This window comes from Urocitellus parryii, chromosome 5 (genome assembly GCF_045843805.1).
Source record: "Urocitellus parryii isolate mUroPar1 chromosome 5, mUroPar1.hap1, whole genome shotgun sequence".
Taxonomy (NCBI): domain Eukaryota; kingdom Metazoa; phylum Chordata; class Mammalia; order Rodentia; family Sciuridae; genus Urocitellus; species Urocitellus parryii.
The window spans coordinates 181,407,272-181,433,610 of record NC_135535.1 but is presented as its reverse complement, the minus strand read 5'-3'; the positions used below and the strand labels follow the sequence as shown (position 1 = coordinate 181,433,610).

Here is a 26,339-nt window from a genome sequence, read left to right as displayed (position 1 = left end):
AATACTTATCATCTTAACATTCTTCTTTTTATTATTATTTTTTGGTACTGGGGATTTAACCCAGGGGCATTTACCACTGAGCTACACATTCCCAGTCCTTTTTATTTTTTGAGACAGGGTCTCACTAAGTTGCTTAGGGCCTTGCTAAGTTGCTGAGGCTGGTCTCAAACTTGTGATCCTTCTGCCTTAGCTTCTCAAATTTCTGGGATTACAGGAATGCACCATCATTTATTTATTTATTTTTGAGGTGGGGTCTCACTGTGTTGCTCAGGCTGGTCTTCTGTGTTGAAGTGGTACTCCTGAGTAGCTAAGACTTTAGGCCTAGGCCACCACATCCAGCTCATTTTAACTGTTGTTAAGTGTACAGTTCTTTGGCATTACATATATTCACATTGTTGTGCAATCATCATTTTGGAGAATATGTTTCCTCCTTTTTAAATGAATATCATTAGAGACTCAGCACTCTTTATCTTGCAAAATTGGAACTCAGTACTCATTAAACAATAACTCCTCATTCTCCCTCCCCTTAGCCCTGTCAACCACCATTCTACTTTATCTCTGAATTTGACTTTTTAAAGTACTTTATGTAAGTGGAATCATACAATATTTGTCTGTGATTGTTTTATTTCAAGTAGCATAGTGCTTTCAAAGTTTATTATGTTACAGGATGTGTCAGAATTTGCTTCTTATTGTTCTTGTTCTTTCTTCATTTTCTTCTCTTCTTTTACAGAGCTGGGGATGAGCTATACCCCCAACCCTTTTTATACTTTGTTTTAAGGCAGGGACAAGTTAAGCCTCTAACTTGGGCTTCTTCTGCCTCAGCCTCCTGAGGAGCTTGGATTATAGCTGTGTGCCACCACACTCAGCTTCTTTTTGTGTTTAATGCTAATTTTTAAAAATTGTGGTAAAATATATGTTGAGTATCCTTTATGTGAAATGCTTGGGACTAGAAGGGTTTTGGATTTTGGAATATTTGCAAATACAGAATGAGGTATGTTGGAGATGGGACCAAAATTTAAATATGAAATTCATTTACATTTCATATATACCTTATACACATAATCTGGAGGTAATTTTATGCAATGTCTTTAAAGCATCCGTGTTTTGATTGAAACGTAACACAAGGCCAAGTATAGAATTTTCCTTGTATTATCATGTCATTACTCAAAAAGTTTCAGATTTTTGTAGCATTTTGGATTTTGACTTTTCAGATTAAGATGCTCAACCTCTGTACAAAACATAAAATTGATCGTCTTAAGGGTTTTTTAAACTTTTTTAAAAAATATTTTTTAGTTGTAGTTGGATACAATATTGTTAATTAATTAATTTATTTTTATGTGGTGCTGAGGATTGAGTCCAGGGCCTTGCCCGTGCTAGGTGAGCACTCTACTGCTGAGTCACAACCCCAATCTCTTCTTTTAACTTTTTTTTAAAAAATATTTTTAGTTGTAGCTGGACATGGTATTTTTATTTAATTTATTTATTTTTATTGATGGACCTTTATTTATTTATTTGTTTATATGTGGTGCTGAGAATTGAACCCAGTGCCTCACACATGCTAGGCAAGCGCTCTACCACTGAGCCACAGCCCCAGCTCTTTAATTAATTTATTTTTATGTGGTGCTGAGGATCAAACCCAGTGCCTCAGTATGTGCTAGGTAAGTGCTCTAACACTGAGCTACAACCTTAGCCCTTAACTATTTTTGTCTTTTGTTTTTGGTACCAAGGATTGAACTCATGGACACTTAACTACTGAGCCACATCTCCAGCATTTTTTTTTTTTTTTTTAAATATTAGAGACAGGGTCTCATTGAGTTGCTTAGAGCTTCATTTAGTTGCTGAGGCTGGCTTTGAACTTGTGGTCCTCCTGCCTTAGCCTCCTGAGCCAGTGGGATTATAGGTATGTGCCATTGCACTTGTCCTTAACTGTTTTTTTTTTTTTTTTTTTTTGAGATGAGGTCTCACTGTGTTGCACAGGCTGACTTCTAACTCCTGTGCTTACGTGATCCTCCTAACTTAGCTCTGTGCCTCGCTTTCACAGCTGTTTTCTTTTTTTTCCCAATGTAAACTAATCAAGGTTTATATATTTTGATTTTTATGTCACTTTTAATCTGTAACAGTCATTATGCTTTTTCTTCATGTCATTGATTTGAAATGTTCAAATCAACTGTCTTATACATTTTCTTACATTCTAACTTTGTCTTATTTTCTCAAAGTCACTTAACTTCTTCCTCTGTTTTCAAGTGTTTCCTGTAAACTATAAGTTAGATCTAGAATCTTGATTAGATTCAAGTTGTAGGTGGTGTTTATATATATCATATTGCAGTACATTAGGAGACACATGATGTTAGATTGTCTTATTGTGATAATTTTGTTATTGGCCAGATCTCTTCATTATAAAGGGACATTTTCTCCTTTCCAAATAGTGAATAACTTATAAGGTAAATCTCTAATATATATTGGTTTTAGCATTTGTTGATAATCCTGCCTAGGATCTGTGATTACATTAGGTATTACAAAAGATTGATTTTCTAATCCTATTATTTAACCCATAATATATGACTTTATTTTTTGGAGAAGATGTTTTCTCCTTTTTAAATAACTGTCATTAGAGACTTATGGATTTTTATGTATTCATGATGTTAGTCAGTTTCATTTATTCATTTTGATAATTTTGTCCTAAATTTGGGCATTGATGGCCTTTATAAGCTGGTTCCTATAACCCAGTGCTTCACATATATGAGGCAAGTGCTCTACTGCTGAGCCACAACCCCAGCCCCTCCTTATAGATTTAATTTCACTTTTTGAACCTGTAGTATATTTACATGATTCAAAAGTCACAACTACCAAAAAAAAAAAAAACCAAAAAATAAAAAAATAAAAAAATGAGAAATTGCAGTCCTTTCTCTAACCATCTTCATTATTTTCTGGTTTATTTTCCTACTATTTCTGTTTTTTTTTTTTTTTTGTGGTACCAGCGATTGAACTCAGGGACACTCGACCGCTGAGACACATCCCCCAGCCCTATTTGTATTTTATTTAGAGACAGGGTCTCACTGAGTTACTGAGGGCCTTTATGTTGCTAAGGCTGGCTTTGAACTGGTGATTTCCCTGCCTCAGCCTCCCTGGGATTACAGGTGTGCACCATTGCACCCAGCCTTACTGTTTCTTTTTGTAAAAACAAAGTAAATGTACATACATGTTTATATTCTTATTTCCCCTTCTTTCTTACACATATACTGTTCTGTGCCTTACTTTTCTCACTCAGTAGATCCTGGAAATTCCTCCATATGCTTCATAAAGCCATTCAGCTTGTCTCCCTCCCTTTTTTCTCTTCCTTTTCTTTTCATTCTTCTCTCTCTTTTTCTATCTTCTCTCTTTTCTTATTTAATGACTGCATAGTAGCACATTATACGGATTTATGAAAGTTCACCAACTATTAATGAACATTTAGGTTGTATCTAATCTTTCTGTTGTTGTTGTTTCAGTTTTGGGGATTAAACTCAGGTCCTCACATATGCTAGGCAAGCAGTCTACCAGTGAATGCATTCCTACCCTTTTTATTTTTTTTTATTTTGAGACAGGGTCTCTCCTAAGTTGCTGAGGCTGGCCTGGAACTTTTGATCCTCCTGACTCAGCCACTACAATCTATGGGAGTCCAGGGGTGTGCTGCCAGACCCCACATGTGTCCAATCATTCAGTTAATCTTTTATTTTAATGTTTTACTTTTTAGTTGTATTTGGACACAATACTTTTATAATATTTATTTATTTATTTTTATGTGGTGCTTAGGATCGAACTCACAGCCTTGCACATGCTGGGCGAATGCTCTACCCCTGAGCCATGATCCCATTTCCCATTTGATTAATCTTTATGTTTCTGGAGTTACATCTTCAGGATAGATTCTCAGAAGTGAGATTCTGGGACAATGGGTAAATGCAAATGTAATTTTATTAGATATTGTAGTATCCTTCTCTATAGTGATTATATTAGTTTACATTTAATAAAATAGTGGTTGTAATTAAACACTTCTTCCTGGACTGTAAACAGGGTATTTGTTACAGAATTCTATTCTGTAGTAATCCTGAATGGTATTTTCTATACATGATTCTAAAATGTGATCCGGAGACCACTTGCAATTTGTCAGGATTTGGGAGATTTTTTTTTTTTTGATCAAATATAAGCATTTTTATAAATGTTTATATGTTTGTTTCTGGCTCACTTGAGTGTATTCTTGCCATATTTGATTTTTAAAACAGCAACAACTACATCAGTGTCTTTCATAGTTTCCCCATCAATTTTACTGAGGAGTCTCTTCAGTTGCAAGAGAAAGGAAGCTGCGGAATAAGGCATTTTGTGCAATCTTTGGCCTTTCCAAAGTCATCTAACAGATAATTTTGAGAACCATTGTCTTTTTGTGGACTTGAAAGAATTTTAGGTCCTACTAAACTCTTGGTCCTGGTATTCTTTTGTCTTCTTCCCAGGCTCCTGCTTACATTCGGGAATGTGCAAGATTACACTATTTGGGCTCCAGAACCCATGCATCAAAGGTAAGATAGGAAACTGCTCTTTAGAGTTAAGATTAGTGGAGTTTTTTTTTTTTTTTTTTTTTTTTTTTTTTTTTTTTTTAAGCATAAAATTAAAGTAAAGCTGTGCAAAATAAAAATATTTTAATGTCATAGCTTAAAGTTACTTAGTCATTTAATCACAAGGAGAATGATTGAGTGGAAAGTTACAAATTGAAATAGAAACGTCCCTATGGGCAGTGTTCTTGCCTGCTGTCAGATGTCCTCCACTGGTGGATGAGAAGGTATCCTCTAAACAAGGGTGATGATGTAGACTGTATGTTTAAAGTTTTTTCATAAAACCAATATGCATTTTTATAGCACATCACATAAACAATCTGTAAATAACAAATGTATTAAATACTTTTTAGTAGCAATAGCACAGTTTTATGTAATTTGTTCTTTTATTTTTTAAATTTTTTTTTAGTTTTAAGTGGACACAATATCTTTATTTTATTTTTATGTTGTACTGAGGATTGAACCCAGTGCCTCATGCATGGTAGGCGAGCACTCCACCACTGAGTCACAACCCCAGCCCTGTAATTTGTTCTTATTCAGGATCAATGGCATGATAAAACTCTATTCTATCAAATGGCTAAAAGACTTGATAGCACATGAATTTAGGGAAATGTGTGGTGCTTATTGACAGAAGATCACATATGATTATTTAGCTCCAACAGTGGAAAGTTAAAAAAAAAACTTCATAATCACTTTTTTTGAGTGTATATGTATATGGTACTGAGAATTGAACCCAGGGGTGCTCTGCTACTGAGCTATATCCCCAGCTCTTTTTATTTTTTATTTTGAGTCTTTTTTTTTTTTTTTTTTAAAGAGCAAGTGAGAAAGAGAAGGGGAGAGAGAGAGAGAATTTTTAATATTTATTTTTTAGTTTTCGGCAGACACAACATCTTTGTTTGTATGTGGTGCTGAGGATCGAACCCGGGCCGCACGCATGCCAGGCGAGCGCGCTACCGCTTGAGCCACATCCCCAGCCCCCGAGAGAGAGTCTTGCTAAGTTATTGAGGCTGGTCTTGAACTTGTGATCCTCCTGCCTCAGTCTCCTGAGTTGCTGGGATTATAGATATGTGCCACTCTGGCCACAAGCACTTTTTTATGAATTTTAATTGGTCTTTCTTGGTTAAAAACTTAAAGATGTCATCATATGCTATTATTTTCTGCCCCTGATTGTCCTACTCATCGAGAAATATTGGCATGACCGGGAAAACAGTATTTGATTTCAAGTAGTGTAATTGGTGTGTAGTTTTTCTTAAAGAGTTGTTGTTTTCATTCCTTTACTGATGCCACACAGTTGTCACATTAAATTGTCACGTTTGGGAAAGAGCACCAGCCGCGAAACAATGCCCTTATGCTCCAGGGTGGGACTGTCACTTTAGTATCTGGATAACTTCACACTTATAGCTTAATCTATTTTTTCTAATGAGAATGATGGTACTCTGCCTGCTTGCCTTATATGATAGCAGTAAGGATGACTTGAAATGAAAATATGCTTTGAAAATTGAACTTTTGATGGGCTTGGTGGTGTACATCTGTAATCCAAGTGGCTCTGGAGGCTCAGGCAGGAGGATCGAAAGATTGTGGCTAGCCTCAGCAACTAAGCAAGGCCCTAAGCAATTTAGTGAGAGAATATCTCAAAATAAAAAATAGAAAGAGCTTGAGATATGAATCAATGGTAATGTGCCTCTGGGTTCAATACCAAAACAGAAAAAAGAAAAAGAAAAGGAAAAAAAAATGATAATTCTTGGTGGTGATATTCTAAATATATTAGGTTCTCTGACAGGTTATAGGAGGATGATTAATATAACCTTTATTGATAGGTCCCTTATCTGATAATTATGTTAAGATTTTTCTTGTTCCTGAGTATAAAAATAGATGATATTCCCACTCTCCCTTTATTATGTTCTAGGTTTTTGTGGGAATCCAACAACAAAGCTGGAAGGATATATTAATTCACTTACCTTCTGAATTTCCTTTAGGATGACCTTGATCTGACAGCTTCATGCCATGCTAAGTCCTTTCAGCTGGCAAAATCTCAGAAACGGAACCGGGTAGATTGCAGCTCTCACCAGGAGGAGACCCAGCAGCGAACAGAAGAGGCACTGAGAGAGCTCTTCCAGCACGTTCACAGTATGCCAGAGTCCGCAAAGAAGAAACAGCTTATTAGACAGGTGCCCAAGGACAGGGGAATAGTGAGAGGTTTTAGGAACATGATCACATTTGTGGAATCACTAGGCAATATTGTTAAAGAATCTCATTTAAGTTTTGACTCTTTTTGAGACAAGCTTTGGCCCTACTAGAGAAAGAAATAAAGGCCCTTGGATTTCTGCAGTTAAATAGGAGGATTCAGAGTATCTCTACTTTTGGTCATGTGCCAAGTTTTCTTAGAGCCAGAAATTAAAATATAATATAATATTCCAAAGTTTAAACTCTTAACAAATTTTTCTGGCAAATAATTTGACTTTCTGAATCTCAGTTTTTTTTGTTTGTTTGTTTGCAAAATGGTAATAGTATTGACCATGTTTCATGGCTGTAAAGATTAGAGATAATGTACATAGAATGACACAGTATAAATGGTAACTCTCAACAATAGAATTGTTTGTAGTTAGAAAAACACTATAAACCAAGGTCCTAGGCTGATTCTAGAAGGTAGGAATCTAGTGTTATCTTTGTTTATTTTGGAGCTATGGGAGCAAAATTAGGTCTTCCATTTGCTACTTTCAGCACTCAAAGCATAGTTTGAGTAAATCCTGACTACTTGGCTACTTTCTTTCTGAGGAAATGTGTTTGTCTCAGTCTCTCTTGAATTTTTTATTTTATTTTATTTTATTTTATTGGTTGTTCAAAACATTACAAAGCTCATGATATATCATCTTTCATACATTTGACTCAATTGGGTTATGAACTCCCATTTTTACCCCAAATACAAATTGCAGAATCACATCGGTTACACACTCACATTTTTACATAATGGCATATTAGTGACTGTTGTATTCTGCTACCTTTCCTATCCCCTACTATCCCCCCTCCCCTCCCCTCCCATCTTCCCTCTCTACCTCCTCTGCTGTTGTTCAATTCTCTCCCTTATTTCTCTCCCCCTTTTCTCTTGAATTTTAACTGAACAGTTGGGGTCAGTTTGTTAGGAGTTTGCTACATTACAGCAAACTGAATTTTAACTGAACAGTTGGGGTCAGTTTGTTAGGAGTTTGCTACATTACAGCAAACTGACATATCAACTGACAGTTTTGGAGGTTTCAGCCTGTAACTAGTGGCCCTGTTGCTTTTGGGTCAGTGGTGAGGCAGGACATCATGGCAGGGCACATGTGGCAAAACTGTTTGCCCATGGAGGGGAAGCTAAATAAAGAGAAGAGGTCATGGCTCCACAATTCCCTTGGAGGTCACACCCCCAGTGATCTAAGACTCCTACTAGGCCCTACCTCTTAAAGGTTTTACCACCTCCCAGTAGCACACTGGCTGGGGACCAAGACTTTAACACATGGACCTTTGGGGGACATTTCAAATCCAAGCTACAGGAGTCAGCCTCTTTACTTCTAGGACCTTGGAGGAAGAGTCAGTTTTTATATATTTATTTTATTCCTGATCTCAAGTATAGAGCCAGGTATAAACAAGTATTTAGAAAATGTTGAATGGAGCTATGATTAACAATTGATAAAGATCTTTTTGTTTTTTGGCACTGAGGCTTGAACCTAGGGGTGCTTAACTACTAAGCCACATCTCCCTCCTTTTTTTATATATTTATTTAGAGAAAGGGTCTTGCTGAATTGCTAAATGCCTCGCTAAGTTGCTGAGACTTACTTTGAACTCGCCATCCTCCTGCCTCAGCCTCCTGAGCTGCTGGGTTTACAGGCATGCACCACTGTGCCCAGCTTGATAAAGATATTTAAGTTTTTGGTCACTCTTTTTGAGATTACTTTGAGATTTAGTAAATTGTCTATGACTGGATTTTTCAGGGTATTGGATGAGTATTGTTGCAGATTCAATGCCATCTAGTGACTAAATTTTCCATAGAAATTAAAACAGTAGTAGTTTCATATAGGACAGGTGTAATGGATTTTCTCAAGAGTACTGACAGTTAAAGACAATACATAGGAAAAGACATTTTTTTTGCTGTTCTTAGAAAAATAGGAAGTTATAGAGAAGGGTAAAAAAAAAAATCACTCATTCCACCAGTGTTTATATTTTGAACACTTCTTTTAGACTTTTTCCTATGGTATATTTTTATATAGTTATGATCATGTGATAAACTTTTTTTTTAATCTCTCTTTTTTTTCACCAAACTGAGCATAAGCATATTTTCATAAATGCTTGCAAACTCCTTCCATTCATTTTAGATACTCCCATACCTTTTTGAAAAAAAATAATTTTACTATATATTTTTTCTCTATGATTATTAAAAATAATATGCTCACTGTAGAAACATAAAAACCTCTTATAAGAATATAAAGGAGAAAATAAAAGGAACCTATCATATCCAGAGATAACCATTTTGGAGTATTTCTAGAGTTTTTCTTCCTGAATATATATTTTACATTTCTTTGTTAATTAATATATATTTAGTTTTATATTCTACCCTTTTCCTTTAACTTTATATCACAGACATTTTCTATGTCCATTGAAAGGTTATGAACATTTGAAGTGTTTGCATAATACATCCTATGTAACCTAATTTATGGACAGTTTGCCTACTATTGGACACATTGGGGAAATTAGATTGTTTTTTAGTTTATAAAATTTTTTTTCATAAGTATTTAATTGTGTATCATTTCCTTGAAAAAGTATGACCAAAGCATTATTAGTTTTGACTGATATATGTCCCTTCCCTCTTTTTTCCTCCTGAAAAAAAAAATGTCAGTATTTGTTTGAATAAACTTTTAAATCTGAAATAATTTTAGATTTAGAGAAAAGTTACAAAGTTAATAGAGTGTCCACATACTTTTCACCCAGTTCCATATTATCAAACCAGGAAACTAACATCTAATGTACCACATTTTTGTTAACACTGTAGTCTTTATTCAGATTTTATCAGTCTTTTTATTAATGCCCTTTTTCTGTTGTAATGCCATGTTTCTGTTCTGATCTAATCTAGGGTACCCCTTTGCATTAATACATGTTTACACATGCATACACATTCTCCATTTATCTTTATTTGAATTTCATTTGTGGAAGAAACCAAATTGTTTATTCCCCAGAGTCTGGATTTTACTGATTGCATCCCCATGGTATTATATAATATATCCAACAGTCCTCTATATTTACTATAAAGTGGTAGTTAGATTTATTTCTGGGGGCTTATTCCAATCCAGTTCTTTTCTGATAAGAACACCTTGTAAGTGGTACATACTTCATAATATGCATTTTTTAAAAATATTTATTTTTTTAGTTGTAGTTGGACACAATACCTTTATTTATTTATTTATTTATTTTTATGTGGTGCTGAGGATCGAACCCAGGGCCTTGCACATGATAGGCAAGCGCTCTACTGCTGAGCCACAACCCCAGCCCATAATATGCATGTTTTAAGAAATATATATATATTTTTTAGTTATAGATGGACACAGTATCTTTATTTATTTATTTTTATGTGGTGCTGAGGATTGAACCCAGTGCCTCACACTTGCAAGGCAAGTGTTCTACCACTGAGCTATAGCCCCAGACCCCATAATATGCATTTTTAAAAGGATCTGAATACTCCTTGCTAAAGAGCTTCCCAGAACATTTTATTAATTAATGCTTTTCACTGGATGTACAATAATGATAACCATTTTATTGTACCTTTGCCAACATTTATCAGAAATGATGGGTTTTCATGGGTTCCAGTATTTTCAGGAAGAATCCTTACTAGATAACTAGAGGTAACTAAATTTTTGTTTTCTGAGATAATTAATTTTGAAAACTTCTTAGTACCCATATATAAAACAGTCACTTTTTAAACCTCCAGAATCTGAACTGATAAAAACATACAAGTTTACAATTGAGAATTGTAAAAAGTTTAGTTAGAAAGGGCAGAAGAGTAAATTCTTCAGTTAGGCACTATATTAAAACATTAAGACTATACAGTGTCTCATATCTTCCCTTTTTCCACCTTAAATTCCTCCATACAAAGAACTCATGTTCATAGAATTGGAAGTTTGTGTTCTGATCTATTATTCTTTGATGATAATAATGAATTCTATTTAAACAGCTTTAATAACTTAAAAAATTCAGTATGCAACTTATGTTAAATTAAGGACTACTTTAGGTTGTGCCAATAACTATGTTTAAATGTTTTATGCAAAAAAAAATTTGTTATTTACTAGCAGGAGCTCTTGGGAGAATTCCATAAGCTCTCCATGTCTCAATGTCCTTATCTGTAAAATAGGGGTAATAGGGGCTGGAGTTGTGGTAGAGCGCTTGCCTGGCATGTGTGAGGCCCTGGATTTGATCCTCAGCACCACATATGAATAAATAAAATAAAAGATCCATTGACAACTAAAAAAACATTTTAAAAAATATAGGGATTATAATTCCACATTCAAGGAATAGGAAAAATAGTACTACTCAGAGTAACTTAATATATTTTTATTTCTTTTTTTTTTTAAACATTTATTTTTTTTAGGTGTAGATGGACATAACACAATGCCTTTATTTTTATGTGGTGCTGAGGATAGAACCCGAGTCCCGCCCATGCTAGGCGAGCGCTCTACCGCTGAGCCATAATCCCAGCCCTATATTTTTACTTCTTTTTGGAAATATTATTTCTGCTTTTGTTTTTTGTGTGCTGGGGATGGAACCCAGGGCCTTTCACATCTAGGGCCTTACCCATTCTATTTCTATCAATGAGCTGCATTCCGGGCCACCGTTTCTGCCTTTGTAATTTGCTTGATGACCTACTGATGTATACATGCAGACTCATTTATTCCTGGAGTTTTGGGGTATTTACACTAGGAGAATATTAATAAAATGTTCTCTGTATTTTCTTTTAGTTTCAAAAGCAGTCTTTGACTCAGACACCAGGGCGAGAACCTTCCACTCCCCGGGTACAGAAGAGGGCCCGTTCTCGCTCCTTCAGTGGGCTTATTAAGGTAGGTATGCTGTGCTTTTTCAGTAATGATTGTGAGGAACTATAACAGTCTGACTTTTTCTTATGCATAAATAGTTTCTTTAGTCCTTGGACTCCTTTAATGGATTAATTTATAAGGGGTAAAGATAGGATTTGGAAAGGCTTTTATTTTTCAAAACATTTTGCTGTGTTTTAAATCAGAGATGGGGTTCTCCGGTGCAAAAGAAATAAAGGTTCTTCCTTCTCTTCTGGGGCTGAGGACAGAGTTCTCATTCCTGAGCAATGTGGATGGTCTCTTTTGCTTTCTGACCTGCTTTATAGTACATACTTCTTTATTCAATTTGATAAACCCATGTTTATCAAACATGAGGAAGTTGAGAGATTGGGGACATTGTTAGAAAAAATGGATTTCTATTAGGCTAGTGAATTTTTATTACCTCAAATTTTGGTAAACTTATTTTTTTTACTGTTGTTGTATTCTCTTCCCTTGTATCAAATTTGCTAAAAATCTTACTTTTAGAATGAATGTAAAATATATTTCTGTGCTTTTGCTGCCATGACCTTATTTACAGATTCAGTTGACAAGTCTTCACAGATGGTCTGGAGTTGTAGTTGAAAAATATTGCCATAAGGTGGCAGTAGATAACTTGGATATGGGGTTCAAATTTCCATGCATAAACTAAGGCAAGGTTCTGGTTAACTTGAGAGGTATTTTGTGTTCTGTCTTCTTTACTTCCTCTTTTCCAGGGGCTATCAGCCCCAGTTCTTTTTGTTTTTTAACTTTTGAGACAGGATCTTTCTAAGTTGTTGAGGGTCTTGCCAAATTGCCCAGGCTGGCCTCAAACTTGAGATCTTCAACCTCCTAAATCACTGGGATTATAGGTATGTGCCACCACACCAAGCCCTTTTTATATTTTTCTTTTCTTTTTTTTTAAATATTTATTTTTTTTAGTTTTCGGCGGACACAACATCTTTGTGTGTATGTGGTGCTGAGGTTTGAACCTGGGCTGCACGCATGCCAGGCGAGCGCGCTACCGCTTGAGCCACATCCCCAGCCCCCTTTTTATATTTTTCATTTTGAGACAGGGTTGCTGAGGAGGGCCTCCAACTTGGAATCATGCAAACTCAGCCTCCTGAGCCATTGGAATCATATCAGCGTGCCATCACTCCCAGCCTATTTTTCTTTTAAAAATTGTTTTAACATTATTAAGATATAAAATTCAGTAACATTAAGGAACCCTTTGATTATAACTTCAAGTTTATGTTTTAAAAAATGCATACCTTGGGGGGTGGGGATGTGGCTCAAGCGATAATGCGCTCACCTGGCATGCCTGGGGCGCTGGGTTCGTTCCTCAGCACCACATAAAAAAATAAAATAAAGATGTTGTTCTACTGAAAACTGAAAAATAAATACTAAAAAAAAAATTCTCTTAAAAAAAAATGCATACTTTGGGCTTGGGTTGTGGCTCAGGGGTAGAGCATTTGCCTCACATGTGTGAGGCAGTGGGCTCAATTCTCAGCACCACATATAAATAAATGAATAAAATAAAAGTCCATCAACAATTAAAAAATATATATTAAAAAAATCCCTTGTGGTGGGCATGATGGTGCATGCCTGTAATCCCAGCTACTTAGGCTGAGGCAAGAGGATTGAAAGTTCAAGGCCAGCCTGGGCAACTAAGGGAGATACTGTCTCAAGACAAAAAAGTTAAAAAAGGGCTTGGGATGTTTCCTGGTGGTAAACACCCCTGGGTTCAATCCTTAGTAACATCAAAAAAACAACAAAATTTGTAATTTTTTTCTCCCTTTAAGCTGCAGTGATTAGCAGTTACAGACTGATTTAACCCTAGTTTTTGTTGTTGTTGTTGTTGTTGTTGTTGGGGGCAGTAGGGAGAGTGGTACTGGGGATTAAACTCAGGAGCACTCGACTACTGAGCCACATCCACAGCCCTATTTTGTATTTTATTTGGAGACAGGATCTCACTGATTTGCTTAGTGCCTCACCATTGCCAGGTCTGGTTTTGAACTCATGATCCTCCTGCTTCAGCCTCCAAAGCTGCTGGGATTGTAGGCATGTGCCACTGTGCCGGGTTTAACCCTAATTTTGATTCTTGTTACAATTTGTAAAAGTATAGAATTCACTTTTAATGCTGATCTGCTGGGGCCAGCAGCTTCTGGTATATTGGGCCTTCTTGATGTCAAAGTTTGCTTTCAGTAGAGTGTAAAGTTACATGGAATGGGAGACAGTATTTGCAAATTATATACCTGGTTAGGAGTTAATATCCCAAATATATAACAAACATCTATAACTCAACAGCAAAAACCAGCTTCATAGCCAGGTGCAATGGTGCGTGCTTGTAATCCCAGCAGCTCGGAAGTCTGAGGCAGGAGGATCAAGAGTTTAAAGTCAGCCTTAGCAAAAGCAAGATGCTAAGCAACTGAGTGAGACCCTGTCTCTAAATAAAATACAAAATAGGGATGGGGATGGGGGAATGTGTGTAGTCTTTAATGATAAGAATTTCTGTTCAAGAGGATGAAAAAGTTGTGAATGGTAGGTCAATGGTTGGACAACACTGAATGTACTTCATACCACCATGTTTCTTTGACTGAAGTTAGATGCTATAGTTTTCTGTCTTTGTGAGTTAGCTTTAGGTGCATTGCTAATTGTTGCTGGAAATGTAAATATAGTATTCTCTTAGCAGCTGCCCACTTCTTTACTATAAGAGAATTTAGAACTTTATAAAGAGCTTATAATTCTATCAGGATAAAACATTTAAAACACAGTGTTAACAAATTTTTATAAATTAGAGAGCCAGAGTGTTTGTTATAAATGAAGAATTTTTTTTTTTTTTTTTTTTTTTTTGTATCCAGGATTTAACCCAGGAATTTTACCACTGAGCCACATCCCTTTTTAAAGTATTTTTATAGGGCACTGGGTTTGATCTTCAGCACCACATAAAAATAAAGATATTGTGTTCACCTAAAACTAAAAGATAAATTTTTTTAAAAAGTATTTTTATTTAGAGGCAGGGTCTCGTTGAGTTGCTTAGGGCCTCACTAAGTTGCTGAGGCTGGCTTTGAACTGGAGATCCTCCTGCTTCAGCCTCTCCAGCTGCTGGGATTATAAGCATGTGCCACTGTTCCTGGATGTAGCTCAGTGCTATAGCACACCTGGGTTCAATTCCCAGTACACAAAAGTAAGTTCCCAAAGACCTGGGTTCTTTTCAGTTCTTCACTTGGTTTTCCATGGCATTGGTTTTGTCCTATAGCTAACTAATCTCAGTGCAGCAGTGTTTAGAGGACATGCTTCCTCATTCAAAGCATATAGTCTGTGTTCCAGCATCTTTTTCAAAAGGGCTGCAGTTTGACTGGCTCTATCCTGTTTTCTTTAAAATTAAAAAAATAAATTTAAACATTTCTCATCAGCTTAAGGTATAACTGATCCCTGCCCCCACCCCCACCCCCCAAAAAAATCCTGCTCTGATCTTTCTTTTTGGCTAGGATATTTTTCCTCCAGAATGCCTCCTGTAAATAATTTAAATACATTATTGCATCAGACTGTTTTGAATATTGCTGCTGATATTTATAATGTAAAGTTTGATGTTTTAGTTTTGATGTATTCTTTTTTTTAATGCAGATTTATTATCCAATGGGGAAAAAAAGGAAAATTTTATCCAAAGATCATAGTATTGTCACCATTAGCTGTTACAGTTGATTACATGAGCTTCCAAGCTGTTCAGAGATGAAAGGGCTTTTAGCTGTGCTTTGAATATCAGTATAGTCATGTGATCTTCTTAAGAAGTCCTGTACCCTCTTGTGGCTTTATTAGGAACTCTTAATAGAATTCCTCCAAATTTTCCAGTCCTGTGTGAGGAGATGACAAGGAAGCAAAATCCTATAGACCAGTCTCCATATCCTGTTATGGGGAGGGGAGGGGACTCTTGACAGCTGCTAGAGATAACACATCTTTGGGGAGAAAACTATACTGGTAAGTAACAGGCATTTCTTTTATGGTTTTAGAGGCACACTGCAGTTTGCTTGTGGTCTGTAATTTAAGTGAACTATAAAGTTTCTTCTAATGTCAGCCCTTTTAAATGTGGAGGAAAAGTGTTCACTTAAAGAAGAGCAATGATTTCAGGTGTTTTGATATGTTTTGGTTTCCCTTTTATGAGAGAGCCTGGAAGGATCTTTGAAGAAGTTAACAGAATAATGAGTTTTTTTTTTTAATGATAGGAAATGTAATTTAAAGGCCAAGATAGCTATAATAAATGTTTGTAAATTATTTTCTTTTCCTAAATCAGCGAAAAGTCCTGGGAAATCAGATGATGTCAGAAAAGAAAAACAAGTACCCTTCGAGAGAATCTGTGGCTGTGGATGAATTGAAGAGAGACAGCAAAGAGAACCTAAACTTAGTAAGATGCTATTTTGTGTACTTTCTCTCTGTATGTGCACATTTGTAGAGAGCTTGTGTTTTTTTTTTTTTCTTCTTTTTCTTTGGTTGATTGGATCTCATTATGTTGTTGAGGCTGGCCTTGAACTCATAATTCTCCTGTTTCAGCCTCCTCAATAACTAGGGTTATAGGCACACACCAACCATGACAAACTTACGTTTGGAAAAAAATTGATATACAGTCATTTGTTTTACTGTGTTACCCTGGGCCATTCAGTTATGCTTTTTTCAATTAATTCTTTCATATGCTGATATCGTCTTTCTATAGTTTTTAAGATCATTCAGCAAACATTTTTTTTTTAAAATATTTTTTTAGTTGTCAATGGATCTTTATTTACTTATTTTTTTGTGTGGTACTGAGGATTGAACCCAGTGCCTCACACATGCTAGACAAATACTCTACCACTGAGCTACAACCCCAGCCCTCAGTAAGCATATTTTAAGTTCAAGAAGACTATAATTATTCACAAGCACTAAGTGACCAGTATGGTGCAGCAGTTCCGTAATCAAGTGTTGAGAGATTCCACAGGCAGGTAACATTTGAGCCAGGCCTCCTTGGCTGTGCATTACCTGTGGGGTAGTCCTTCAGGGTGTCCCCAACCTGGCTGCTTCATTAAGCTACCAGTAAATCAGTTAAGATTAATGAAATGCAAATCATCAGTCTCAGTAAAACTCTTCACATTGAAATTGAATGTAAATAATTCTGTTAGCTGGGAATGATGACACATGCTTGTAATTCTAGCCACTCAGGAGGCTGAGGTAGGAAGCTTGCAAGTTCAAAGCCAGCTTCAGCAGCTCAGCAAGGCCCTACCCAACTTAATGAGACATATCTCAAAATAAAAAAAGGGCTGTGGCTGTGGCTCAATGATAAATCCCCAGAGCTGGGGGGAAAAATATTCTGTTAGTAAAATATATCTATAAGCACTGACACTAGAACATTCAAACCTTCATAAAATTTTCTTGTTTCAGGTATTTTCTGGCTCTCCAGCTATTATGATGACTCCAACAAAATTGAAATGGTCTGAGGGAAAGAAAGAGGGGAAAAAAGGTACTAATTGTACTTATTGTCTGTTCTTGCTGAATGTACCTATTTAGTCAAATCAGTGGCAGTTTTTGAATTCCCAGGGGTGGTATATTTGGAGATAGCTGAAATGTAAAAATGACAAGGCCAGGTCCCTGTGTTGAATTCTTTCATGAGATGGGTATGCTACTTAGTACTGCCCCAGATGCCAAGAGGTAGAGCTTCAAACAGATCTACCTGGTCCCTGCCTGCTTGGACCGACAGGACGTGTGTATAAGTTACCTTAAGAATATTTGTTAAGCAACTTTAAAAAAAAGTGAGTGATTTATGAGACCAATAACAACAAGTGCTTGGTGCATGCTGATGGAATGGTTATGTCCCTTTTCTGTGTAGTTGTCAGCCTTGATCAGCAAAACTTGTCCGATGTTATAGGACTCTGAAAATTGTATACCACATGTTTTTTGAGGCTGTTTAGTCCTGAAAGGATTGTTTGATGGTGAGACTGCTGATTGTTCCAGGTTCTTCTGGCAACTGCTGTGCTTTTCTCTGAAAGAGTTGGTAGTTCACTGGAAAGACTGTGATTTGTGTTGGTCCTTATTTGAGTCCTCATTCCTCTGACCAAGGAAAACCACTCATTCTCTCTGAACTCCAATTTTCTCCTCTGAAAATGAGGATGATACAGGTGTAGCATCCTTAATTTAAATTTAGAAAGCTGAAATCAGCCTTCAAAATCTGAAATTATCCCCAAGCAGTTTTTAAAAATTTTTTAAGTTGTTGATGGATCTTTATTTTATTTATATGCAGTGCTGAGACTCAAAACCAGTTAGTTTTTCACACATGCTTACCCCTGAGCCATAACCCCAGCATTTTGACTTTTATTTTTATTTTTATTTTGGTCCTGGAGCACATTGAAGCACATCCCCAGCCCTTTTTTGTATTTTAGAAACAGGGTCTCACTGAGTTACTTAGGGCCTTGCTGAGTTGCTGAGGCTGGCCTTGAACTTGCAATCCTCCTGCCTCAGCCTCCCAAGCTACTGGGATTACAGATGTGTGCCACCATGCCCAGTGTGCATTCTGACTTTTAGAGTTTTGGATTAGGGATATTCAACTGATAAAATCTGAAAATCCCCCAAGTCTGAAACTTCTGGTTCCAAGAATTTTGGATAAGGGATATTTATCCTGTAGTTAGACCTACTTGACAGATTTATCATGAGACTCAATTGAAATAATATTTTTAGAAGTACATTATAATTATTAAGGCCTTAACAAGTTGTAATAGTTGTTACTGAGGAAAACCAGATGAGAGCTAGCCTGGTTATATATAGATGATTTCTAGCTTAACATGCTTGTTTTACTACTGAGACATGAGCATAATTACTGTTTGAGACATCAGAAGTAGGAAGAGAACAAAAGCCCAATCCTTGTGGATGAATCTTCATTCTTATCTAGAAAATTAGATTTCACTATAGTCTTCTTATCTTTGAATGAATTATCTGAGCTCATGTTTCTTTCCTTCTTGCTTCTGACTTTGGGGCAAGGGCTCTCTGACTGAGGCAAGAATGGCGTTTGAATTATTTATGTCTAAATATTTCTATCTGTATGTCCATGAGTCAAAACTAAGTATAAGTTATTTTTGAAGGATATGTTGTTTTGTATCTATTACAACTTTAGTTGCTATCATTTTTGAAGATAAGCAGGAAATAATAAGTCTTTCTATCTTGAGAACTCTATTTTGGAAAGAAAGAAATGAATTTAACAAATCAGCCAGTTTGCTATTTTATTGAGGAGTTTTAGAGCAGGGGTTTTTGACCTGTTGTCTGTGGCCTTCCTAAGGGGTCTAATAAAGTCCCTGGCATTATTGTTGCACTCTTTTATGTGAGTTCATGTGTGCATTTTTCTTGGGGAGAGAACCTATAGTTTTTGTTAGATTCTCAAAAATGGTAGTGGTTCAGAAAGATATAGATGCACAGAAAATGAATGACTTTCAGGCCAGGCATTATCACTCTATCCTGTCTCTGGTCACTTCCTCTGTCCTTTCTTGCTATTATGGTGCTAGCTATTCTTGTTTTCCTCTTTTTTTCTTTAATTTTCTTTTGTCTATAGTAGCTTACTGTCATCTTCCTAGCCCTCTTCTTCTTCTCTTGTAGTTTTAAAAAATCTGTCTTCTCTGCTCTTCTCTCCTCTTGTTTTTATTTCCTCCTCTTAGTAGCTCGGTCTGCTTCTCCAGCCCAGTTCTGTGCTCTGTGTGTTGACTATCAAACCAGCATCTCCAGGTCTGAACTTTGTTTTAGTCTCCAAGTCTGCAGATCCAAGAGCCTGCAGTGTGTTTCTTTAACATAACAATGAATACAGTCCTAAGTTTGTTTTGGTACTGATGTTTATAAAAATAACAAATGTTCTTTGAAGAAGATAATGCAATTTTATTATCACCATCAATAACATAATCCCCAAAGACTTCTATTTAGCAAAGGGTTTCTCAGCCTTGGTACTATTGTCATTTTGGGTCACTTAATTTTTTGTTGTGGGGCTTCCCTGTGCATTGTATGATGTTCAACAGCATCTCTGGCTTCTACCCACTAGATACTAGTTGTGACAACCCCAAATGCCTTCAGACATTACCAAATGTCTCTTGAGGGGGAAAGTCACCCCCAAATGGGAACAACTGATTTAGCCTGTATTTATTAATGGAATTAAAAAATAATGTTATTTTCAGTAGTCACAATCTTACCTGTTCTTTAAGGTTCAGCTTGAAACCCCAGATCCTCTTTGAAACCTTCCTATCTAACCCAGCCAGATAGAATTACCTTTTTCCTTTGAACTCTGATGCTACTAAACTGGAAACAGTGTGATTTATGGTTATTCACTTTACATGTGTTGTCTTATTTCTATCTGGTTTGTTTTCTGGGAGACAAGGGTCAGACTTTAAGTATTTGTGGCCTCTGTCTTCTGTTATTCTCTGTCTCGCAATGATGACAGTGCCTTGTTCTATTAAGTGTTCATCACACTCTCACTAATAAGAGGGGCAGAGGTGTGAGAGCTTGAGCTCTGTATTCATTTAATGCTTGGGTCCAGTCCCCTGCTTTGCTGCTTAATAGCTGTATGTCCTAGGACAAATCACTGGTGTAGGTTGCAGATCCTTCATCTGTAAAATAGCAGGATCATTGTTTCATGTGCAGCTAGTTTTGAGGAGAAATGAGAAAAATGCACATAATGAACTTAGAGCAGCACCCAGCACTAAATATGTACCTAGTAAGTGGTACATGTGAGTACCATTAAGATGACTTAATGAAGTAGGGTTAGGTCAAACAGACAGTTGATGTTTACTTGGTAGAGAATCAAGTTCTCAATTAAATTCTTTAACTTTCAGTTTATATAACATGTTTAGTATAGATTCCCATAGCTTTTGGGTGGGATGTTTGTAAAATGAAATATTTATACATGTGTCTAATGCTGTTGTTTTCCTTCAACCTAGGATTCCTCTGAAGAATCTCCAGTCATCCACCCAGAATTTTCTCTTTAGTGGGCCAGTTTCTTTTTTGTTTTTTAATGCACACAATGAAGCTGGACTTGCAGCTAGCTTGCTGCATTTTGAATTGAGAAAGCCAACTAACACTGTGACCTGACTGACACTCTAATCCTACTCACTGGATGATGCTGGCAAGCTGTGCCTCCTGAGGGAGCAAGCTGTTCTCCCTTGCTTTCTCTTTTTAACATTATGGGGAAACCACTAACCAGCCACCTGGCTTATACAGTGTAGCAAATGAACAGAATCAGGTGGTGTGTTTAGGCAGGTTCTGTTTTAAAAGACCTGAAATTTGTGCTCGACTATCAGTGATTTTTTTTTTTTTTAAAATTCTAGAGGATTGATGTTATTTTAACTGGGGCTTTACTCTGTTTGACAGTGTTGGGGGATAGTTGTTTGTTATTTACTTATTTGTTGTTTGTTTATTTCTTTGCCTTAAAAGCCATTTTTTTGGAGGGGAGGGGCATTTGTTACCTAAATGGGCTCTTGATAACCCAAAAGCCTTTCGGTCTTTTTCAGCTTGAGCTTTGGGATAGCTCTTTAACTCAGGATGCTATATTCCTCAGTATCTTATTTGTGTTCAAAGAATATATAGCTTTTTTGGAAACTTCTTATTATTCTTGAGTCTAAGATTGTAAGCAGAATTCAGAACAACACTGTATTTTAACAGATTTCAATTTTAAACTGTTTTCCCTCCCCCACTCCCTCCCTTCTCTCTCTTTCCTTTCCTTCCCATTTCTTCAGTGATGCAAAAATAATTGTGTAGTTGCTGAGGTTGTCCCCTTCATTCAGCATCCTCTCACCTAAAACATCTCTGGTGCCAATGGAATACTTCTGAATCAAATTCTTGTGACTCAAGAGAAGTCACTGACCTTCCTAGAGGTGTGTTGAATCATTGTATGCAGTGGGAAGCTCTAGAGTGCACCTAGGAGGGGCTGGCTGGCTGCAGGTGGAGTCCTGTTGACCTTCCCAGGGACCAGGTGTGCAGCTAGATTTTTCTGAGAGCAAGTTGGAATCAGAAGAAAGGAGTGAGCAGCAGTCTCTGTAGAGCCTATAGGATTTAAAGAAGAGACTGTTCTTATTTGGAAGCAGTTGTGGCTTTTCCCCAGTCCTCAAGAGCAGATGCTATACTTCTCCTCTCCTTATCAAAGGGGCCATGGGGAGAAATTTGGAGATGGGGCTGGAACTTTTGCCTTTTGGGTCGTGTATGTTCACATATGTTTGAGGTGAGCAATGACATGACTTTAGTCTTGTATGAAATATTAACTGTCTGGCAAACAGCATGTGGCAGGTGAGAATGTTCAGGTGTGTGCCTGACTGTGTTAAGCTACATAACCATCCCCACCCTGGGTGCTGGACCCATGTCAGGCCACTGTAGGGAAGCAGATGCCCAGCAAAATATGGTTTGCTGACCTACTTTTACATGATTGAAAATGCTACATTATTGCCGAAACAAAAGATGATTCTGGGCAGCAGAGTTTGGCTTTGTGTCTGACTCTTGGTCCTCTCTTCCATACTAAACTGTTTCTTTTGCTGTTGTAACAGTCATAGTGAAGAAAGTGTATAATTCGGCCTTTAGTACTAATAGACTTAAGGACAGTAGATGTGTGGGAGTATTAACCCATTAAAAGCCCCTTTCTCTGGGGCAGTTTTAGGTCATTGTTAAAAATATTAGCAAATTCAACTGTATAGGTTTCTATTTGACTTCTTTTCTTAAAAGTTGCATTTATCTAAAATATTATTATCTGGTTACTTTACTTCTTTCTCTTATTAAGAAAAAACAGTTTCTTACCCCAGATACTCAGAGACTCCTTTTGGTATCACTAAATCAAAGTAGTGTTCTTTCTTAATTCTGTACTACCTTTCTTTATTCCTTTAAGTGTATTTCATCCTGGAGTAGGGTGGCAGTCTATTAAACATAAGTCTGGCATCAGGTAGAGCAGAACAGTGACCAGATACCTCCTTGTCACCTGTTAGTTCTGTGCTCGGTTTAAGAGAGGTGGTTGACACTTACGAGATGCTATTTGGATAAATGGAATTAGTAACCCAGGGTAGTGTTCTGGTGTGAGGATGGTGAGAGATGTTTACCACATGCACACACTTTTATATAGCTAGTTCCCTGGAACAGTTTATGTGTGTATTTGGGTCTGTTTTTTATTTATTGATTGATTATACTTTCACTTACTTTAAAGGTATTATAGCCATTTTTTTAATAGAAGCTGTGATCCAGTTGGAAACCACATTTGAGGAGTAATCAGTATAACCTTTTACCTTATAATATGTAACTATTCTGATCCTATGGAATCTTATAGAAAACAGAAAAAAAAAAAAACCTTCCTTATTGCCATGGAAGGTTGCTATCTCCCTTCTGATGTGGTGGGCAGATATTTTTGAGCCAGTATTAGTTAATTTTTTAACCTATAAGATGTTTTTAAATCGGTTTTGTTTGTGTTTATTTTTCATGTTGGAACTGTCTCTTTGGATGTGTCTCTTCTTGTGGCTTTTAAAGTTTTATTTCTTTCTGTGGTCAGCTGCCATGGGTTTTACGTGATGTCAGTATGGGGTGGTGTATATGTGCCAAGGGTGTGCACGCATGAAAATACAGACCGCTTCCTTGATTCAGTTCTGTGCTGGAGGAGCTCCACTGGCTGAATTAGCGGGAGCCACAGGCACTGAGTTTCCAGCCTTTTACAGTAATGGACTTTTGCACTGGGAATAGTGATTTGGTTTGAAAAACTCCACTGCAGCAGTTGAAGGAGGATCAGACCTCTTTCAGCTTGAGTGTCAACAGGTTAGAGGAGCAGGTAACGAATCATAAGAGAACCAGTTGACCTTCCACAAAGGAGAGCTCTTTACCTGGAATGACCACCAAGAGATAAGAATGACCAGGGGACCCCTATGGGAAATGAGGCAGTACAGGGCTGTGAACTGTGGGGACCACTGGATGCTTCATAGGTGACTGTTTTGTTGACCTCCAGGCAGGCCAGTTGACCCTAGAGTCAGAACAGAGCCATTCTTCCCTCCTGAGCAGGAGTTTTGGTCAGCTTCCCTCACAGGAGTCTATGGTAGCACACGGTTTAAAATCCTGCTTTCTTGGGAAACTTGTGGTCATCGGGGCTGTGCCCCACAGTCTGGCCACGGGACCATGCCACATGGGAGGCATCTTTGGGAACCATGGTCTCTAGACTCTATCTGCTTCCTTGCTCCTTCCAGGGCCCCACACAGAGGCTGGAAGCTGATGGCCCCCTTTCAGAGTTCTCACCTGCATAGAACTTCTTTCCCCAGCAGAGATCGTCCCTTTCCTCCTCTGCCCTGAAACTTTTGTACTGAAGAAGAGGACCTAGATCGAAAATTGGACACCAGCAGGACATTGCAAACTTTGGGGGCAGATTTGGGTTCCTATGATGTACAAACTCTTGAACCAGTGGTAGTTAGTCCTATGGCAAACTCAACCGTAGAAAGCTGGCCTTCCAGACAGCTAATGCTGAGATCTTGATGGAGGAGGGCTAGTGAGAAGGTAGAACACAAATAGCCCCAGTGCTTGGGTTACCATGGAAACTGGAGTGTGTGAGGCCACAGCCTGAGCCAAAGAGCCATTGAACATGCCCCTTACATATTTAGGGACCAGCAGAACCTGCTGGGAAAAACATTCCCTCACCCCAGGGTCCTGTCTTCCTAGCAAGGGTTGTCTATGCACTATTTAAGAACTTGCTCAACAACCGAAGCAAGGTTTCTTAAGAGAGAAAGTTTCACCATTTTTTATTCATTTTATTTACTATATATATATGTATGTGTAATTATAAATAAATAATCATATGCATTGTCTTTTCTATTTATGTAATATTCTGAAATTAAATTTCTTTTGTTTCATATCCATAGACTTTGACTGGTCTCTTAGTTCACATCATTGGGTTATTTTGAAAAGAGAGGTTGCCTCTGAATCTATGGAACAGATTTAAGAAAGGCTCTTGGGCTGAGGTTGTGGCTCAGTGGTAAAGCCCTGGGTTCAATCCTTAGCACCACTTAAAAAAAATAATAAATAAAATAAAGGTCCCAAGTATAATGTGTCCAACTATAACTAAAAAATAAATATTAAAAAAAAAGGCTCCTCTGACCATTGTGGTGGCACATAGCCCACAATCCCAGTGACTCAGGATACTGAGGCAAGAGGACTGTAAATTTAGGGCAGCCTTGGCAACTCAGCGAGGCCCTAACTCAAAAAAAAAAAAAAAAAAAAAAAAAAGTCCTGGGAGTGTAGCTCAGTGGTAGAACATCTTGGTTCAATCCTCAGTGCTGATAGATAAATAAATTATTTCTTTTTGGCTTGTTTTTCAGCTGGGTGGGTAGCTCAGGGGTAGTTGGACTTGGGAGCAGATAAGAAATGCAAGACACTGGGCTGCTGAACCTCCTGATATCCTGTGACTGTGTGCTTTGCACAGATCACAGTTCCTCACATAGTATCTATTTCCTCGCTTAAAAATAAGGACTGAGAGTTACAGTAATAGTAAAAAACTAGATATTTAGACAAGTCTTGTTGAAATGTTTCTGTCACATGAATTTTGGGGGAAACACAGATATGGTAACAATACCATAAACTGGGTGGCTTATGAACAACCCAAATTGCCAGGTATGGTGGCCTTTCTGGAGTTCCAGTTCCTTGGGAGGCTGAGGAAAGAGGCTTGCTTGAGCCCAGGAGTTTCAGACCAGCCTATGCAACATAGACCTTGCCTAAAAACAAAATCAAAACTCCAAAGGGGAAAAACAAAAACAACAACAACAACAACAAAAAGAAAACAAGCACAATTGTATTTCTCACATTCTGGAGGCTGGGAAATCCAGGATCAGGATGCTAGTAGATCTGGTTCATAGCTGCCATCTTTTCCCTGTAACTCGCATGGCAGAAGGGACAAGGTTTTCTTTGGGGCTTTTATAAGAGCCTTGTCCCTATTCTTGAGGGCTTTACCCTCTTTACCTAATCATATCTCAAATACCCCACCTCCAAATACCCTCACATTGGGGATTAGATTTCAACATGAATTTTTTGGGAAACAGATATTCTGTTTATTGAAGCTATTGCTCATTGTGTGATTTCAGGTATGTTCCTGAACCTGCTGTCACCTCTTCTGTGAGGTGGAGATCATAGTATCCATGTCAACAGTACTACCATGCTCGTGAACAGATGGAAGGCTAGGGCTTTAATTTGGGATCTCTGGCTGCGCTTCAGGAGAGCATTTGCCCCTGTGATTCTATGTAAAATTTTGTCTATTTGCATTTTTCCAGGGGAGAGATTTCATAGCTTTCACAAGAGTCTCAGAGGAGTCCTTGACCACTAAAATACTGAGAACTACTAGCCTTTAACAGTGCTGGCAGATGGCGAGTATTCATTAAATGTTAATTCTCTCTCTGCCAAGGATTAATTTTATAATCAGCAGGATATTGGTGCTGATGTAGTTATTTTGATAACAAAGGAGCTACTTAAATTCCGAATAGAAATAAAATCTCTGCAGTTGTCTTGACTCTGTGAACTACCCATGTGCTCCTCTGTTGTCAGCTTAGATGCTGCTGAGAACTACCTGTCTTCCCCATGCGTATTATTTACAGTAAAGAAAGGAGTCAGGTCTGCTCCCTGAAGGTGAAGCAGGGAGAAGCTTAAATAAAACTGGTAGTGCCAAAGAAGAGGAAATGGGCTGGAGAGGACAAGGGGT

The 26,339-nt window shown here is 37.4% G+C and overlaps 1 protein-coding gene across 2 annotated transcripts in view; it reads left to right on the top strand.

Annotated features, from left to right (window-relative positions):
• The window catches only part of Arhgap19 (Rho GTPase activating protein 19), a 49,529-nt gene extending 25,148 nt beyond the window's left edge, over positions 1–24,381 (top strand). Inside the window, exons 7-13 of one of the 2 annotated variants that reach the window (XR_003301380.2) lie at positions 4,485–4,550; positions 6,560–6,751; positions 11,564–11,662; positions 15,942–16,052; positions 17,060–17,138; positions 20,584–21,516; positions 23,848–24,381. Coding sequence is in view for 1 of the 2 variants with exons in the window: in XM_026394748.2 (XP_026250533.2) it covers positions 4,485–4,550; positions 6,560–6,751; positions 11,564–11,662; positions 15,942–16,052; positions 17,060–17,138; positions 20,584–20,594 (558 nt within the window). In the remaining variant the exon portion in view is untranslated. Of the gene's footprint in view, positions 1–4,484; positions 4,551–6,559; positions 6,752–11,563; positions 11,663–15,941; positions 16,053–17,059; positions 17,139–20,583 lie in introns of both variants that reach the window. The other variant, XM_026394748.2, reaches the window with a different exon arrangement.
• Positions 24,382–26,339: the final 1,958 nt, after the last annotated feature.